General features: G+C 50.3%; 1 protein-coding gene across 1 annotated transcript in view; it reads right to left on the reverse strand.

Annotated features, from left to right (window-relative positions):
• Positions 1 to 17,030, reverse strand: part of RARS1 (arginyl-tRNA synthetase 1) — a 198,451-nt gene that overhangs the window by 175,830 nt on the left and 5,591 nt on the right. Inside the window, exons 5-13 of the mRNA XM_004587449.3 lie at positions 15,939 to 16,039; positions 15,407 to 15,528; positions 13,393 to 13,513; positions 11,440 to 11,569; positions 10,117 to 10,221; positions 5,107 to 5,285; positions 4,474 to 4,583; positions 3,074 to 3,179; positions 87 to 259 (exon numbers count right to left, since the gene is read on the reverse strand). Of these exons, the coding sequence (XP_004587506.2) occupies positions 87 to 259; positions 3,074 to 3,179; positions 4,474 to 4,583; positions 5,107 to 5,285; positions 10,117 to 10,221; positions 11,440 to 11,569; positions 13,393 to 13,513; positions 15,407 to 15,528; positions 15,939 to 16,039 (1,147 nt within the window). The remainder of the gene's footprint in view (positions 1 to 86; positions 260 to 3,073; positions 3,180 to 4,473; positions 4,584 to 5,106; positions 5,286 to 10,116; positions 10,222 to 11,439; positions 11,570 to 13,392; positions 13,514 to 15,406; positions 15,529 to 15,938; positions 16,040 to 17,030) is intronic.

The raw sequence follows: 17,030 nt of genomic DNA on the forward strand, positions 1-17,030 counted from the left end.
CACAGTCAGATAGGTCCGGAAACATACCGTGCTACAACAACCGAACGTGACCATGATGTACACTGCACGCGTCCAACCCCACTGACCTGATCCTGGTGAAGGCGTACAGCAAGTAGGCAGCCGTGTTGCCGCGGTCGTCCAGCATCTTGTCGAAGGAGAAGATGTAGTCGTTCAAGCGGTTATGGGACAGGTCGGCGTACTTGATACAGCCATACGCCACGGACATCTGAGCAGCCTGCAGTTCCTCCGCACTCAACACCTTCGGGAACGACAGACGGCACGTCAGAACCTACCGACTCACGACACCTCTAGCCCAGCTGTCTTCCCGTCAGATGACTCGCCACGTCAGCACGGCACCGTGCTCTCGTATCCACAAGCCTCGACACAGACACTAAAAGAACTGGTCGCAGTGCACGGGCCGTCGGGTTCCCACGACACGCTTGACACACTCGACGCGTGTCATGTCCCATGCTAGTGTGCATTTTCCCCCACCGCTTCCGTAGACACAAAGCCAAAAACAATCCGTTCTTTTTTATGGCCTCGACGTAATCAGCACCGAGCTTACAGAAAACAAACCAAGCATAAGACACGACGACCACATCACCACGGTCCACGGGGATGAGACTCACACAAACGAGTATACGTTGCTTCACCAACACTATCGTCACATACTATGAACCACAACATCCAAAGACATGCCACACGACTCTGACTCTGCGTGAGCGAAGCACACTGACTCTTCACCGACAACGACGACGACGCAGTTGTCACATGCGTGCCGATGAAAAGAAACGATGGCCACGGAAAAATAAACTGCAGCACCTGCCCCGTGGCATTCACACGCTCAGCCTCTGCCTGCAATACTGGCTTCTCACAAGAGTTCCGGTCTGAGTCCCAGCAACTCCATTTGCCGAACAGAACCCTGCTAACGGCCTGTCAAAGTGGGAGAACATAGGCTAAGGGCTTGAGACCCTGAACCCCGGTGGGCCACTAAGACGAAACGCCTCCTGCCACCGTCACGGCCACCTGGGAGGTCAACCCACAAGCAGAAGACCTCTGTTTCTCAGTGGCTTTCCACAATTCCAATCATGATACGTACATTTCCAGGAAACAATCAACACTCTGGGAAATGATCAGCAACGCTCTCATGCGCGATGGCTTGCTGATGCCCGTCACAAAAGACTGCCAGAAACGCCACCCAGCGCAAAGGGCCTGCCACCCTGGACAAGAGAACCGCCACCTAGTACGACCGGCTTGCCGTCCGGGACGATGAGACTTGGCCAAAAGCTGTCCCTTCAGCCTCACCTGCCGTCACCCTCACTAGTAACCATATACCACAGGACGACCGTGTCACAACAACAAACACGGCCCTCATATATACCTTTTACCGCTCACCTCTGTCTGCCTCTCTTTCAACATGCTCATGGCTACCTATGGCCCATCCTCTGACCGACACGCTATTCTATTCCCACACGCTATTCCTCCAAGACTCTGATTTAATATACGGAAGCACCGCACTCCAAGCACAGCATCACACCACACAACCTTCCGGAACAACGGGCAAAGATGGCAGCCAATGACCACCTCTGGCAGAAATCTCCAGAGACGACACCATACCCTATCGACACAGGAAGCCACCTTCACCAGACCTACAGACCTTCCGCCGATCTTACCGTAACGCAAAGACACACGCTACACAAACCGCCAGTAACGAGACCTCCCCTTTTATCCAGGCCAAAGCTCTACCCACGGTATATAGACCGCACACCTGCCTAGAGCAAGCAGACTTTGGATGGCAACCCACCTCTGCCTACGCAGAGGCACGAGGCTCCAGACGCTCCTCAGCTAGGTATCTGATGGAATCCTTCCAACAATTTCCCCTCCTCGAGCAGTCGGCACAGGAAGACTTGGCTCAGCCACTGGCACGCAGCACAAGCAGATGACCTTTGCAGACTTCACAGGCGACGTCCAAACAAGGCCTACAGCGATCAGATCCAGCCTCGTGATCGATCACATCCAGCCTCGTGATCACAGGCAAAGGTCCTTCTCCCCAGGACACTGCTCACACATCCTCCACCTGGGCCCTGGTACCGGTCACCAGCAGCTAAGCTCAACGTCTCCGACTGAGACACCCAAGTGCATCCCACCCAAGCGACGCCCACAACGGGACTGCTTTGCCAAACTACAACGGAACCGCTGGAAACACAGACAACAAAGTGACTCTATCTAAGAACTCACTGCCACGCTGCTAAAGCTTAACACCTGGCAGGACCTGGCACTCCTACTGTCATGCTGCAGTCTATACATCTACACCCTAGAGATACTCCAGCGGCAAGTGCAGGCTAAAAGCAACAGTTACATGGGCCTTCTTTGACCAGATCACCTCCAGCTAAGCACAGTGAACTACAGCCCCCCAGAACAATGTGAGCCCGCGCCCAACACGTGCACTGCAGCCATCCTTCAGGCTACTACCTATGACGAGTATCATCTATCCCTGCAGCACGGCAAATACACCCCTACGCACTCCATTTCTCTACAATCCCATACACCACAACACAATCGCTGCTGAGGGGGAACGAAAGGGCGCTGGGTGCAGACACTACAGAAACCTGCAGATGCATCCAAGCTCGTGTCCTTTGGCTCGGCGCTGAGCCAATCTTACCCCAGTTCCAGCACCGAACCATGCCCCGCTCCAGAACACCACCGTGACTCTCCCACGGCTCACCACTACACGCTGAGGACCGGAGCCAATCTGCCCACTGTCTGACCCGGTACACAGGCAGCAACACAAACACATTTCCCCTGCGACTGACACGAGATCTCCAACTCGGCATCCGCACGCTTACCCATCCCGATGCCACTTTAGGAGTTCACGGCAGCATGCAGCCCCTAGTCGAGCCACAATGACCCGTCAAACCGCCACTCAAAGTTACTAAGCTATACAATCTCCATACAACACTTGTACCACATGGACTGACTTCTTACGGTTCTACTCCATTGACAAAGCGACAACAAACCCAAACCACCGTACTACCATCTTCGACACGCATGATGCCGTGACGGCCGACCTTACCTTATCTCTTTCCTTCTCCTTCAGCTTGTCCATGGATCGTTTCAGACCCTCCTCCAAAAGGTCCACGAGGCGCACCGTTTCACCCGAGCGCGTTTTAAACTTCTTCCTGAAAACATTCAAAAGCTTCATTTGAGAATCGAAATACACGTTTTCGTCTCACTCATCGGTGAATCTGCGCTTCCATCTCTGTCATACAGGCTGCACTTGACAAGTAGCCCGTGCTTTGGCCTTATGACAGATCAGATGGGCAGCTACAGGTTACCCTTTCACGGTCACACATTTCCTCACACAAACACACCTAGGACTTACACCACTGTCCTCGAAGACCTCATCTAGGTCAGCTGCTTTCTCCTTTCACGCACCTCTCCAATAAACCAGCATTTACAGCTAGACTTCAGATGTCGCACATTTTTAACACTGGAATCTCACTAGCATCTCTCCACCTTCTGGGAACCCATCCTCACGTCCCTGTGCCGATCAGCTAAGGCTCACACACTTCTACAATACCGGGACCCACTCGGATCCACTGACACGAGAGTCTGCACATACTGACTGCTAGGCACTGCCTCGGCACAACCGACCTCGACCTAGACGAGCTGCGGGCTGGATGACATCACCTACAACCTTTGCTTCTTTATTTTCTGGTGAAACATCCCTCAGCACAGACTTTTGGCCTGACGCTGTCAACACTTCTCTGGCAGTGTCCGGGTTCCACCCACAGCTCCGTGGACTGACTCCGTTCTACGGCTGAGGCTGCCGGGATGGTTTAAATGACGACCCGGATCCCTTACACCGACACAACACCTGCACCGAAATCCCGGCTCCCACGTTCAGTCAGCCCGGTCCTCACGGTCGTGGCCGTTGCTCACTCTGCCCCTCAGACCATAAACACTAAGGTAAAAACCAATCACCCACAAAACCCATCCAACAAAAATATACTTACACATCACAAGGCCAACTAGGTCAGTCTAAACTGCAATAATTTAAAATATGCCTAAGGAAAACAGTCAGGAAGCTGTCTTTGACGATCCTACGTACACCTACAGAAATACCCAACGCCGCAGTCCCAGGACAGGCACACCCCCGATGGCAGCGCCCGGTTCGGTGGCCACGCTCCACTCTCGCTGCCGCCTTCTTCAGGAGATGCGCTCCCCGAAGGCTGACCCGCTGACAGAGAGCTGCACCGAGTACATATTTTAGCCACATTTTAGCCATCACCTTTATGGCCACGACAGACTGAAACAGTGAATCAGAGCTCTACTAATAAAAACCCCTACTATCCATTCATCCATACCGCTAATCAGCAGAGTACACTGGCTCATTCCAACTGCAACAATCTGAGCTCAAGTGTGCAGATCAAATCCATCTGTATAGCACTTATTTCACCTCTCAGGACTTACTTGTCTTCTCCGAGCACCACTCCAAATCCGGCGTGCGACACGCGAGTCACTTTAGGGTCGTACCAACCAATCATCTGAGCGGCAGCAAATATCGTCTGGAAGTGCACGGACTACAAAGACACAAACAGACCGACCGGCTAGTTGCACGGTAAACAAGACACGATCATAACTTAAAAGCTTTTCCGCTCAGACATGATTTCCAAAACAGCAAAACAACCGCACGTCATTAACGCAGCTGACTATGGCATCTCTTTCATCGACTACACGTGACACACAGCAAGAGCAAGACGGCTGCTATGCTGTCGCTATTCAGAGATTTGAAAAGCAACTGCGTTAAGAGCAGGTTCACATGAACAACTACGATACACTTTCTGGGTTTCTCAAACCGCTATTCACATCTCCTATCAATGACACAGTCCCATCAGTTACACAGAGACAAGAACGCTTCTCTGAGAGTCTAGAAAGCTACAGAATGCCCAGCTTAGCTTGCACCCAACTCCTGTTCTTTCTCCCACTGCACAGGGAGGTTCCAAATCCTAGTGCGTAGGGATACCTTACGCCAGCACCCTCCCCGAACCGCCTCAGCTTCCACCAGACACCACATGGAAACTATTCTTCCACACACATACTCACCTGCCCGCTGTCCACCACATAGATGATCATATCTGCTTTTTCCTCAAACAGTCTTTGTTTAATAGCAGCCAGATCAGATGTATCATAGGTGTAACCTCCGTCTGATTTCACGACGGTTAACGGGACGGAGCAGCCCGGGACGAACACAATCTTCCTGCCGTCATCCACTTGCACAAACCCTAGAGCAAAACAAAACATCATGACAAACATGAAGCAACATGACAACTACCGATCGGTGGCTGCCGATTTTCACACCACGAGAGGCAAAAAATCTCGACGCCCACATGGCGGAACGCTAGGTACGGATGCTTCTTGCAATACGAACACCCGCCACTGCAGAACAGTACGTGTCGACTTCTGCTCCAGGTCCCTTCTCCTGCACTTCCAAAGTCGCTGAGGAGAGCCCGAGGACTGGGGTCCCATCTACCCACGTGGGGCACCTGCACGGAATCCGTTCCGTCGGGTCTCGCCCAGGACGTGTGCCGAGTGAACAAGGAGATGAAGAAGAAATCTGTCACTCTCTCGTTCACATACACAAGATAAACACACACATACAAGAAAACTACACAATGATATCACCACCCAAGTCCTACGGCTCCACACTGCAAACAACGATTATTACTTCCCAAAGCCCATGACTTCCCTTCACATAGGGCTAGTTTCAGAGTTGAGCCAGAAAATACATCACACGAGTCAGGAATATGTAACACTGGAAAGCAAGCCTTCCAAGCACACAGAAACTCACAACACATCTATAATTACACAACAAAGCCCATGTGCACGTCTATCGGTACCCTAACCTGCGACACTGTGAGTACCACAAACAAATGTAAGGACACTTAACTAATACATATCACAGACATCAACACCACATTCACAAAAATGATACAAACACCTTGCTTATCCCATCTACAAGACACTAAGAAACGAACCTATTCTTTCTGATGACTGTGAAGGAACATTACAAGAATCAGCAACTTTTACTATTCCATAAATTATACTTTCACGCTAACCAAGACACTGCCAACAAACTTCGGCAAAGGGGAATCGCAAGTAGCAAACGCAGATAAAGTGACCACACTACCACCGTCCAGGCGCTCATGACTAAGGACCCACCGACGACTCACACGGACGGATGGGGACGCTTGGCGATCAGCCCAGGGAGACGACACCCGACCCAATCAGTCCACCTTAACCCAAAACCAACGACATCCCAACACTGCTACCATTCTTGCAAATAAAAAACCACCACGAGGAAACTCCCGAGTAGTGACAGATTGTTCCATACTCCACATTTGAGACATTCCACGAGACACACGTCCACATTTCCTCAGGAACAAAAGAAATTCAACACAGGTAGGTGGAACCGATGCATTCACAGACCTTAGGATATGCACTACACATAACCTACAGACTCTGAAGCGCTCATGACGGACTAAGGCACACCATCTTGGATCATTCAAACTCGAACATGACTTTTCAATCACTACTTTCTACGAGTCAGCACTGTGCTACAGTGGACCAAGTGGCCAGCTGTGATACCAGCATCCACATGAGCTGTGCTTCAAGTCCCACTGCTCCACTTCCACTACACTTCCCTGGTCACGAGCCCGGGACACCATCACGACATACCACAACTTCCCGGAAGGCTGCACCCTCACGGCAGACCCACAGTCCACGGCTCCTGATTTGTATCCATCAGCGAAGCCGACATATACGCAAGTTGCCTCTCTGTCACTTTAACTTTCAACTACATAATCTTTAAATTGATTTGTCCTTCTAGGAGGAAGGTCCTATTTTGCAGGAACAGATGACCCATACAAGCACTGTTTACAGGACAAGGCTATAATACTTCACAACTGATGCAGCTGCACAGACCTGGATGGGGCAGTTATAAACTGTCCCCTTTCACTTCTGAATGCAAACCTCTGTAATAAAAACTAAAAACCACCACGTGAGTTAGACCTGGAGGCACGGGTGCTCAACCGTCCCATCCACATGGCGCAAGCTGAAGGGATCCAGCCTACATCAGGTACCCTGTTGGGGTCCTGGCCCTAGCCAACGCTGCCAGGTTGCCGTCAACTCCTGGCCTCGTCTGGCCCCGAGACATTTCTCCTTCTACAGTAAATACACTGTGGGGGGAGAAGATCTTGGGGACCCTAGCTTCGCCCACCACTACCACCTTGCCGGGAGAACCTCCGGTGACTCTGACCTAGAGGAAAGCAAGCGCGACCCTCCCAGCTGTGCGACGGCTGCTACGGGGGGATCCGGGCCGGGTCAGCCAATGCGCTCTTAGATCTTGCGGGTGTGGGCTACACGGACTCTAAGATGCCACAGGTGGAGATTAGCAAGGACCTTAGCGTCAGGTTACACTGAGGAATGCCTTCCCTAGACATTCCAAGGACAAGGCCACTCTATTTCAACGACTACATCATGGAACTCACCAGAGTGTGTCAGCAAAGGGAACAGATTCAGTGCCGCTGGGTCATACACTCAACAGATAGGAATGACTCAGGTCTGTGGGCTGCATCTGCAGGACAGTCCGTGCGCTCACCTACGTGGGATGGCAGTCTCCTTTAGCACGCACAAGAACTGTGGATGGCAACAGGCCTGCTTGTGGAGCTAAGGCTACGTCCTGGCTAGGCTGGAATTCCGTTCAGTGAACACAAGCGCCACCATCGCTGTATGGTGCTGCGCCGATCATGACTGACAACTCTGCTGACACGGGTGGCATCTGCGTCTGGGGAGGGCCAGCCTGGGCTAGACCTGAGCACCCACGGATACTCAAGAAAATCACGGCGGGTGTAACACAGGTCTCGGCTCACACGGAAGCCTGTGAGAACTGTGTCTGGGTATGCACCAGGAATGCCCAGTCGGCAACACCCAAAAGTAAGACCCGGAAAGGGTATGGGCCGACTGCACAAGGACACCTTTCCTGCCAGGACAACGGGTGGACAAAATCAACCTAGCCCAAGGACCCACCGATATGCGCAACATGTGCCACTGGGAGGAGACCGCAAAGAAGCGTGTGGTGAACTCCTTTGTCAAGGCACAGTCTCTTCAGCTAAATGTTAAGAATCAAGGCAAGGATCCTGGCTCACGGTGCCTGCCGGGTGCCACGTCTCCACTGGCCAAGCCAGTGCTGCACTGGGATTGGCGTCCCGGGACTGCTGGGAAGATGGAGAGTGAAGCTGGTGCATGAGGAGGCCACAGGGAAATCCTGGCCCAGGAGCCCCTAGACTCACAGAGGCAGCGATCTGCACGGGGCCTCGGCAGTCCTGCTTTTTGTCGCCCATCTCCATGCTTCGAGTCCTGCTCTCTGCCCAGGCCTCCCGTGCCTGGCTGTCTGGCCTGCTGCTGATCCCGCCAAGACAGCCCTGCTCTTTGGGACAGAGCAAACGGGGGGACCAGCCTCTTGGTGGAGGCCCCAGCCTGGTCCCGTACAAGGACTGCAGTGACTTCTGGTACAGGCGAGGATCCCTGGGGAACTGCTGCACCGTCTGAGCCGGAACCCCACCAAGGTGCACACCTACCACTACCCGGTGGCACGTCATCGCCTAGTCCAGATCCTGGAACCTCAGCCGCGGCCCCCTCCCGTGGTATACACCACCCTATAACACTTCAGTCAACTCTTCATCCAAAACTGCCCCTCGTTTCACATTCACACCGTCCACATGTGTCTATACCTTGTCATCCTATTCACATTCCCCCAGATGGGCCTGCAGGGCCAGGCTGCCTCTAAGCCTCCCTACCACGCACCCAGTCCAAAGCGTGCTGTGGGGCTCCCGGACCCTCACAGAGCACCACCTGGGCCTGATGGCCTACCAGCTCCTCCCGCTGCCCTTTGAGCAGCTACAGTCACAGAGAGGCCTGCCCAGCTCAACAGCTACCTGAGGCAAAAGCTCCAAGACCTGGGTTTCCGCTGGGGCGCTGAAGGCGGGTGAAGGATGGCCCCCTATGGGAGGTACACAATTTGCACTTTGGCTCACTATGTTTTGCTTTTTCATTCAACTCTGCTTCCTCCCCACGCCAAAAAAAAAAAAGAAAAAAAAAAAAATCAAGGCAAGGAGCAGCCCAACTCAGACCAGGTTCCAGTATCCACCAGCATACATGTGGATCAGGTCATGCCGGGCCACTACGCCGGGCCACTTCGTCTCATCCACTGGCACATTGAAGAACCAGGACACTGTCCAACACGGGTGGAGTCAGTCTACCTATGAGGTGGGTGCTAGATCTGTGAGCCCTAGGGCTGGGAGGATGGGACCAGCCTGGGTCTCCCGCTTCAGGTCACCGAGCCCACCTGCAAGGCAGTGTCCAAGTCTGTGAGCCCTGGGGGTGCACGGTCCAGTGGGTCCTGGCTCACGTGGCCTGGAGCCATGGGTCCACCACTAAAGTGCTCATTGCATCTGTGAGCCCTAGGGCTGGGGTTGTAGTATGACCCAAGTCGCCTGGCCTAGGTCCACAAGCCCAACTACGAAAACTGGCCCTCCTCACTGCAAAGCATGGACTGCTACACGGCAGAGCACGGTGCCCAGGGAGGCCAGCGTAGCTCACTGCGGCCTGTACAGAGCATCTGGTACCACAGCAGACACTGGAGAACAGAACACACGGACAACCACACAGCCAAACACTGACAGCAAATATCTGGCAAACGCACACTTTACGGTCGACCGTGTCAGCCAATACACACTGGAAGGGATTCCCCATCCACGGAACAGCGAGATCGACAGCATGTGGAAACTATCGCATCGACCAGGGCACAACTGTCCGAACAGGCGCCACTGGGACCCTGGTTGACATCGGCTGGCCCCTCCCGATGCTCAGGTACTGCGATGGTGGGGAGGCCGGGTATGGCTTATCTCCCTACCACCCCTCAGAAATGAAGAAACAGAAAGCTGAAAAACAACAAACACACCCATTTCTCCTAAACCCTAGCTCCTTCCTACCCCGATCCACTGTGTAAACATCATCTAAAAAAAATTTACAAACCATAAAGGGTGGAGTGCCTACCTTTCTCTTCAAATTCCTTGACAACATCATCCATCCTATCTTGATAGAAGGATTCTCCTCTCTCTATCAGAGTGATGTCCAGTGCATCGTAGATTTTATTAAACTCTAGGAAAAAAACATACAACATGTAGGAAACAAACACCTTACAGCAAATTATTTTTAAAAAAAATCAAACTAAATCCATTGTGAAACAACAGTCTTACACGTGCTACCACCTTCTGCAAGTACCAGCGATGAAATACACAGCGCAACAGTAACGCTAGGTGGAACTTCAATTGCTTCCGTTTTTCCATTATCCTGTACTTTCTCCCAGAAAGAATGATTCTGACAATCCTTTTCTGGGGCAGGCACGCGCTGCTTCCCCCAGTGCCTTCCCGTGAGTCCTGGATCCACTCTCTGCTGCTGCTCGTCGTCAAGAAAAGCAACCGGGGTTTTGTCACTCGTGTGGACCCCCAGTCACTCCCAGGAGCCTGCTCCTGACCTGGCCCACTACTGACTGTGAGAAGCATTTACGGAAGCCATCCGTACAGGAGAAACACATCTACCTCTACCAAATACAACAGAAATAGAGAAATCTAAAAGAATAGCCTCTTAAAAACCATGAGAAAATGAAAACGTTTCTTATGTGATCTTCAAATAGTAACCGAAGCTTAAACATTTTTCCAAATTATGCTATCACCTAAATTTCTGCAGCATTTGTTATATTCCACTACATATATAAAGCTCACACATTTTTCTACACTGTGCCATCACCTAACTTCCTGTAGCATTTCTGTTTTTCACTATACACTGCCGCCACAATATAATTCCTCTTCCTCTTCAAAGATCTTCTCACTCCTCCCGGCAGTTACACTTTGTTTCTTTCTTTAAAACCAGATTTATCTGTTTGACTTTAATATCACAGAGCGAAAGGGGAAGACGGAAAGACACCGCTCACTCCTCGCCTGGCTGCAGCAGCCGGCCCCGAGCTTCACCACGCTCGCCCACGTTACGGCGCTCTTCCTCTCTGGATTCTGTCTCCAACTATTTCCTCTTCCACAAGATCTCCCCAGTTTGAACACTTGAACCGTCTTGAAACCACTAATTACTTTGGAGGAGTAGGAAATATGCCACAGATCTCAATCCAAACACTCCAGCACTATCTTCCATTTTCGCCTCATTTCTGTCCCACACACAGCCGGGTACAATCAGTCCCGGGGACTCTGCAACCGCGGATGCTACTGCGAATCATCTTTTGCACTTTATTTTCTAATCCCATGCTGCAGACTTCTAAACCAACATCAAAAACTACCCAAACTGAAATGACATCCCCAAACACCTCACCTTGACGGGACACATCACAGATCAGGTTCCAGGCTTTCAGAATATCGGGGTTTTTACTCTGCAGAAGAACCACACACTGGTACGCCCGCTTCTTAAATTCTTCCTCAGTATCAAATCTCTTCTTGGATTCCTGCCAAGTTTTAAAAGACATTAAATCTTGTATTTTTATACTCCATTCATTTAACAAACTATTGACCTCTACCAACAAAAGTTACAGGTTGGGGGGAGATGGCAGAGCGACATTCTCCGTTTGCAGGTTCCCTGTGAATGGCTGCACTGGCCGAGACAGGGGTCCCAGGGCACAAGCAGGGACCGGGACTGAGGTGCAGCACCAGGACTCAAACCAGCACCCGCGAGAGCTCGGCGTCGGGCGGCGGCCGAGGATCTGTCTCCAGGCCCCCACCCCGTAACTTTCATATATGATCTCGTCTTTACACACCATACATACAGTACAACAGTGAAAATCTAGCAGACAAGAACAAATGTTCTACATCAAGTAAAATAGACTGTCAAATTGAACATGCCTAATGGTTCATTTCTTCTAAAACACTTTTCTATAGAAAATACAAAAATCTCGCTAGACTCCTCCCTCTACTTTTCCAATCACAGATGTCATTTCACAACATTCTGCGTGCAGAAGGACAATAAAAACGGACCAGGCTGCACTGACTTTTTGCAATCCCCTCCTCCATTTCCCAGGCTGAATCCTATTCTTTGTACAGGAACAAACTTTGGGGCCACCGTTGCAGCACATCAAATTGCAACAACACTTGTAATGCAGGCATCCCGTAGTCGGGTGCCGATTCCAACATGGCTGTTCCAGGTCTACTCCTGGTCCCTGCTCCTGTGCCAGGCCCAGTAGCATAGGGTGTGCAGGTACCTGAACCCCCGGCCCTGGGTGCAAGACCACGACACAGCGCAGGACTCCTAGTGTTAACCCTGGCCTGGCTATGAGCTTTGTAGCACGAATGAAGTCTCTCTCTCTCTCTCTCCCCCCTTTCCAAAGAAACAAAACTACACAAACAAAAACACCAAAAATAAAAACACACTCACCCACAAACCTAACTTACTGTAACTTCTATTTTACAAGCAATACATGCTTGGCCTGGTGTGGTAGTCTACCACCTAAAGTCCCCACCTTGCATGCGCCAGATTCCCATGTGAGCACCACTTTGCTCCTGGCTGCTCCACTTCCCACCCAGCTCCCTGCTTGTGGCCTGGAAAAGCAGTGGAGCTCAGTCCAAAGCCTTGGTATCCTGCACCCGTGGGAAGACCTGCAAGAGGCTCCTGGCTGATTCAGCACCACTCCGGCCATTTCGGCCACTTGGGGAGTGAACCGACAGACAGATGATCTTCCTCTCTGTCTCTCCTCTCTGCATATCTGCCTCTCCGACAGACATAAATAAATACATAAACACATAAGTAAAAGCAACACATGTTTACTTCCTAAGAACACAGTACAGCAGTACCGGCTGGAATAAGATTACAGACATTTCTTCATAAACATGTGCTTTATCAAAAACTGGCAAACGGCCTGCTTTCACTTCTAAGGTTTCATCCATGGAATCCTACTTTTCCCACATTACAGATCTGCTTCCTTATAACTCAGCTACACAATTCCAACAAAACCATAATCACTGAAGATGTGCTACCTGCACTGGGCCCAGCTGTGTTTTCATTTTCAACACCACACTGCAAAGACCCGAGGAAGCACAATAATTCTTCTAAGCGGGAGGAGATCGGTGCAATGGCTTTTCTCATCACCTGTATGGCTACCTCATTATTCTGCCTAGCCCAACATATATGACCCAAGTAATTTCACTCCAAGAGCGCCATGTCAGTATGGCTGGATTTCGTGCTCTCTATTTTACAGTAGCTCCAAATGCCACGTGGAACTCCTTCAGAAACAAAAAAACAGTAGACATACAAATAATTTAACAATTATTATCAAACCTTATAAAATGCCTGGAGATCCCCAATAGGAGGTGAAACTGTTAGATAATCTGGAAATTTATCCTGCAGGTGAGCAATCAGCATGCCAAACTGGGTCCCCCAATCTCCCACATGATTTAACCTAGGATCAAAAAAACATAACATCATTTCAAAAACTAAAACAAAACCACCACCCACTCGGAACCATCCACACCATTTTCTGGTACATTTCCTTGACTACAGCCTAGCAAGCCTATGTCTGTTAGATTCGGTTTCACATACGCCAAGTTAACAGAAACTGCGCATTGGCGGACAGTCAAAACTTGAAGAATAAAAACATTTCTTACCACTAGACTAGACTCCGTATTGCAAAATCACCTTAGCAAAATTCACCCTTTCAACGAATGTTTTGGGCCGACACTTCCCAAATGTGAATGGACAAAATTCTCCCAAATCTATCCACTCAGCTATTTCTCATGGTCCCGTATTCATCTATGCTGGGGTCTGTGCAGTGGGTGTCGATGACACGAAGGTGTCAAGAGAACAGCTCCCCTGCTTGGCAGGGCCCAGGGGACCTTCCACCTGCTTGGCAGAGCCCAGCGTATTTCTCTGAGTACCTTGATGCTGTTTCACCCCGTTCGCACGGACACTCAAGTACCCCACTAAGAAGTCTGTAATCTATTGAGGCATTTTTTGCCCGGAGATGGCTTTTGCAACTGATGTGAGCTTGACAGTTAATGTCACCGATAACATCTTGGTGAGTGGCCCTTTGACAGTTTACACACAAAGGAGCACAATCAAGCCCATGCCATTTCTCCCTATCTCATTGTGTGCTGACCATTGCCTCAGAAACTGACCCAGACATGTATCACGCCTTCTGGGAAAGGGTTTGATATTCCTAAATATTAAGGCAACTGATGGGAATGAGGGCTCAAACTGCTATGTCAATAAATATAGCTATTGTCATCTCAAAGGCTAGCCAGTCTTTGCCATTTTTTTTGACCATAGAAATGTCACTGTTTTAGCCGCTTTTATAATTTTTAGCTAGAGGAATGACCAATGCTTTTATTAAGGAAATATGCTTTTACTTATTGTTTTATTGTTGAAGCGGTTGTAGAGCCTACACTTATAGGGGGATTTACTATTTGAAACTTTTGTTTCAGATTTTACGTTTTTCCCCTTGTAACCTATTTTCCCATCACAAAATGAGCACACTGTAGACATAGAAATGTGCTAAGACTATTATTACGGATTAGCAGGTAATCGCATGTGCCTTGGCCTTAGAGTCCTAGCTGTTACTCATGGAGCAACTACTGAAGAATGAATAATGGCTTGCTTTCAAGAATATCAATACAGTATTTTTGCAGATGTATCCTTAGCGACACCTGCTTAACCCTGAAGTGCAGACAGAATGACCACATGTCTGTACTTGCCCTCTTAGTCTTGAAGTAAAAACTCAGCAAATAGTTGTTTGTCTAGAAGCTTGTGAGGTGTCTCAGTAAATACCAAGCGCAGCTTCTTCAGCTGTAGCGAGAGCGCACCAACTGACAGCGTCTGTGTCTTTCCTCATCGCCGACTACTCACCCTTCCCGAGCTCCGCACTCAGCTGGAGCTGGACTCCGGCACATCTTCTCCGGAGCCAGCAACTCATCCTTCAGTGGTATTCTCACAGCCTCATCGGTTCCTATGCATTTCCTCCTTTAATTGCCTCAAAGCAGCTATTCTTGCAGCGATGGCTCCCATCACGGTGACGCTGCGGTGTTGGCTAACAGCCAACACCCCTCAGCACAACCCCGTTCCTGCTTTCCTTTCCCCTGCGCTGGAAATCCTTGGTGTACAGATGCTACTCTGCACGTCTCCCTCCCCGGCTGGGTCTAAACCCAGCAAGTACACTAATCTGACAAAGGGCTCGGGAAAAGCCTACTGGGTGGCTGATAAACCAGCACTGATTCTACAACCGATTCAGTCAAATACTGTTCTCCAGGAGCCGTCTCACTCTCTACACAAGTCCGCACAGCAGCACACCGGCACTCACCTGAGCACCTCATATCCTGCAAACTCGAAGAGGCGGCACATGCTCTCCCCGATGATGGTGGACCTCAGGTGGCCCACGTGCATTTCTTTAGCTATGTTGGGAGAAGAGAAGTCCACCACAACCTGCAATAGGAAACATAAGAAAAAAAAATTTTAACGGCGGCACGAGCATTTTATTGTATCAACACATTCACTAAAACATACCGAATAATATTCTCAGACTTAACATGAACTTTATCTGTAATGCAACTGGGCCAGTTCTTCCAACGATCATGCGCTACACCATCAAGTCAATTTACAAAACAACTACCGTGCACTTCATTAACACCAATAAGCATCAGTTAGCCGCCACTAACACTAACGGAATCAACAGGAAAATAAAATAAACCAGGACTGGGCAAACCACCACCTCCGAAATTCACATATGGCATCAAATATGAGTGACCAAGTCCCCACATAAACAGGGGAAGCCAATTCCCCGACACAGCACTTGCCACAGACTGCTAGGAGGTTACTGTAGAGGCCACACATACCTTTTTATTCTCTCCAACGGCAGGCAGATGAACTCCATTCACCAAAAGATTGCTCAACTGTTCCGACACAAAATCCTTCCTTAAATGGACGTTAATAAAACCTAATGCACAAGAGAAAAAAAAAGTATTTCCTGTCTCCTTTCTCCTCCTCAGTAAATCCCTCCCGCTGTTCTCACCCACATCCAGTGACCCCGCAGCAGGCAGAGGAGGTGTATTTAGGGCAAGCCCCACTGGCGAGGGGAAATACTAGGGCCTGGGGCTCATCAGACCTCAGAGGGGAGAGGGAACGGAGGCCTAGGACGGAACAGGGAGCCAGACAGACCTTCAGGCCTTCCTGGCACCCACAGATGCCCTTGAGACCTAACCCTGCCCTGGTTGCCAGGCATAAAAAGCTCAGCTTCAGGCCCGGTGCGATACCGTAGTGGTTAAAGTCCTCGCCTTGCACGCCGGGATCCCATATGGACGCTGGTTCTAATCCCGGCAGCCCCGCTTCCCATCCAACTCCCTGCTTGGGAGAGCAGTCGAAGACGGTCCTAGGCCTTGGGACCCTGCACCCGCGTGGGAGACCCAGAGGAGGCTCCTGCCTCCTGGCTGCCTGAGCTCCAGCCATTGCAGCCACTGAGGCAGCGAATCATTGGTTGGAGGATCTTCTTCTCTGTATATCTGACTTTGCGATGAGAATAGGTAAGTCTTTAAAAAAAAAAAGTTCAGTGTCATCTTGTCACCCACAGGGGTCCCGGTGCATTGCCACACCCAATAGATCATGACAGCTGTCACTCTCCTATTTGAATGTTCACTCTCTTAACACATGGTAACATGCAGCAGGCTAAGTATCTGACCCACCACCCTGGTAACGTGCCTGGGAAAGCAGCACACACTTCAGGCCCCTGCCACCCATACGTGTGACTCACAGTTTCACAGTTATTCTAGCCTAACCCAACCAACTGCTACTGCCCTGGTTGTCAACCAATGGATGAAATCCCTCCCTCCCTAACTCTGCCTTCCAAAGAAATGAGCAAATGCTCAAGATACTCTCAACTTCTCCGATACTGGTTTCAGAGTGCTAAGCAGAATCAGGGTGACACACTGCTA

This window comes from Ochotona princeps, chromosome 19, assembly GCF_030435755.1.
Source record: "Ochotona princeps isolate mOchPri1 chromosome 19, mOchPri1.hap1, whole genome shotgun sequence".
In the NCBI taxonomy this organism is placed as follows: Eukaryota; Metazoa; Chordata; class Mammalia; order Lagomorpha; family Ochotonidae; genus Ochotona; species Ochotona princeps.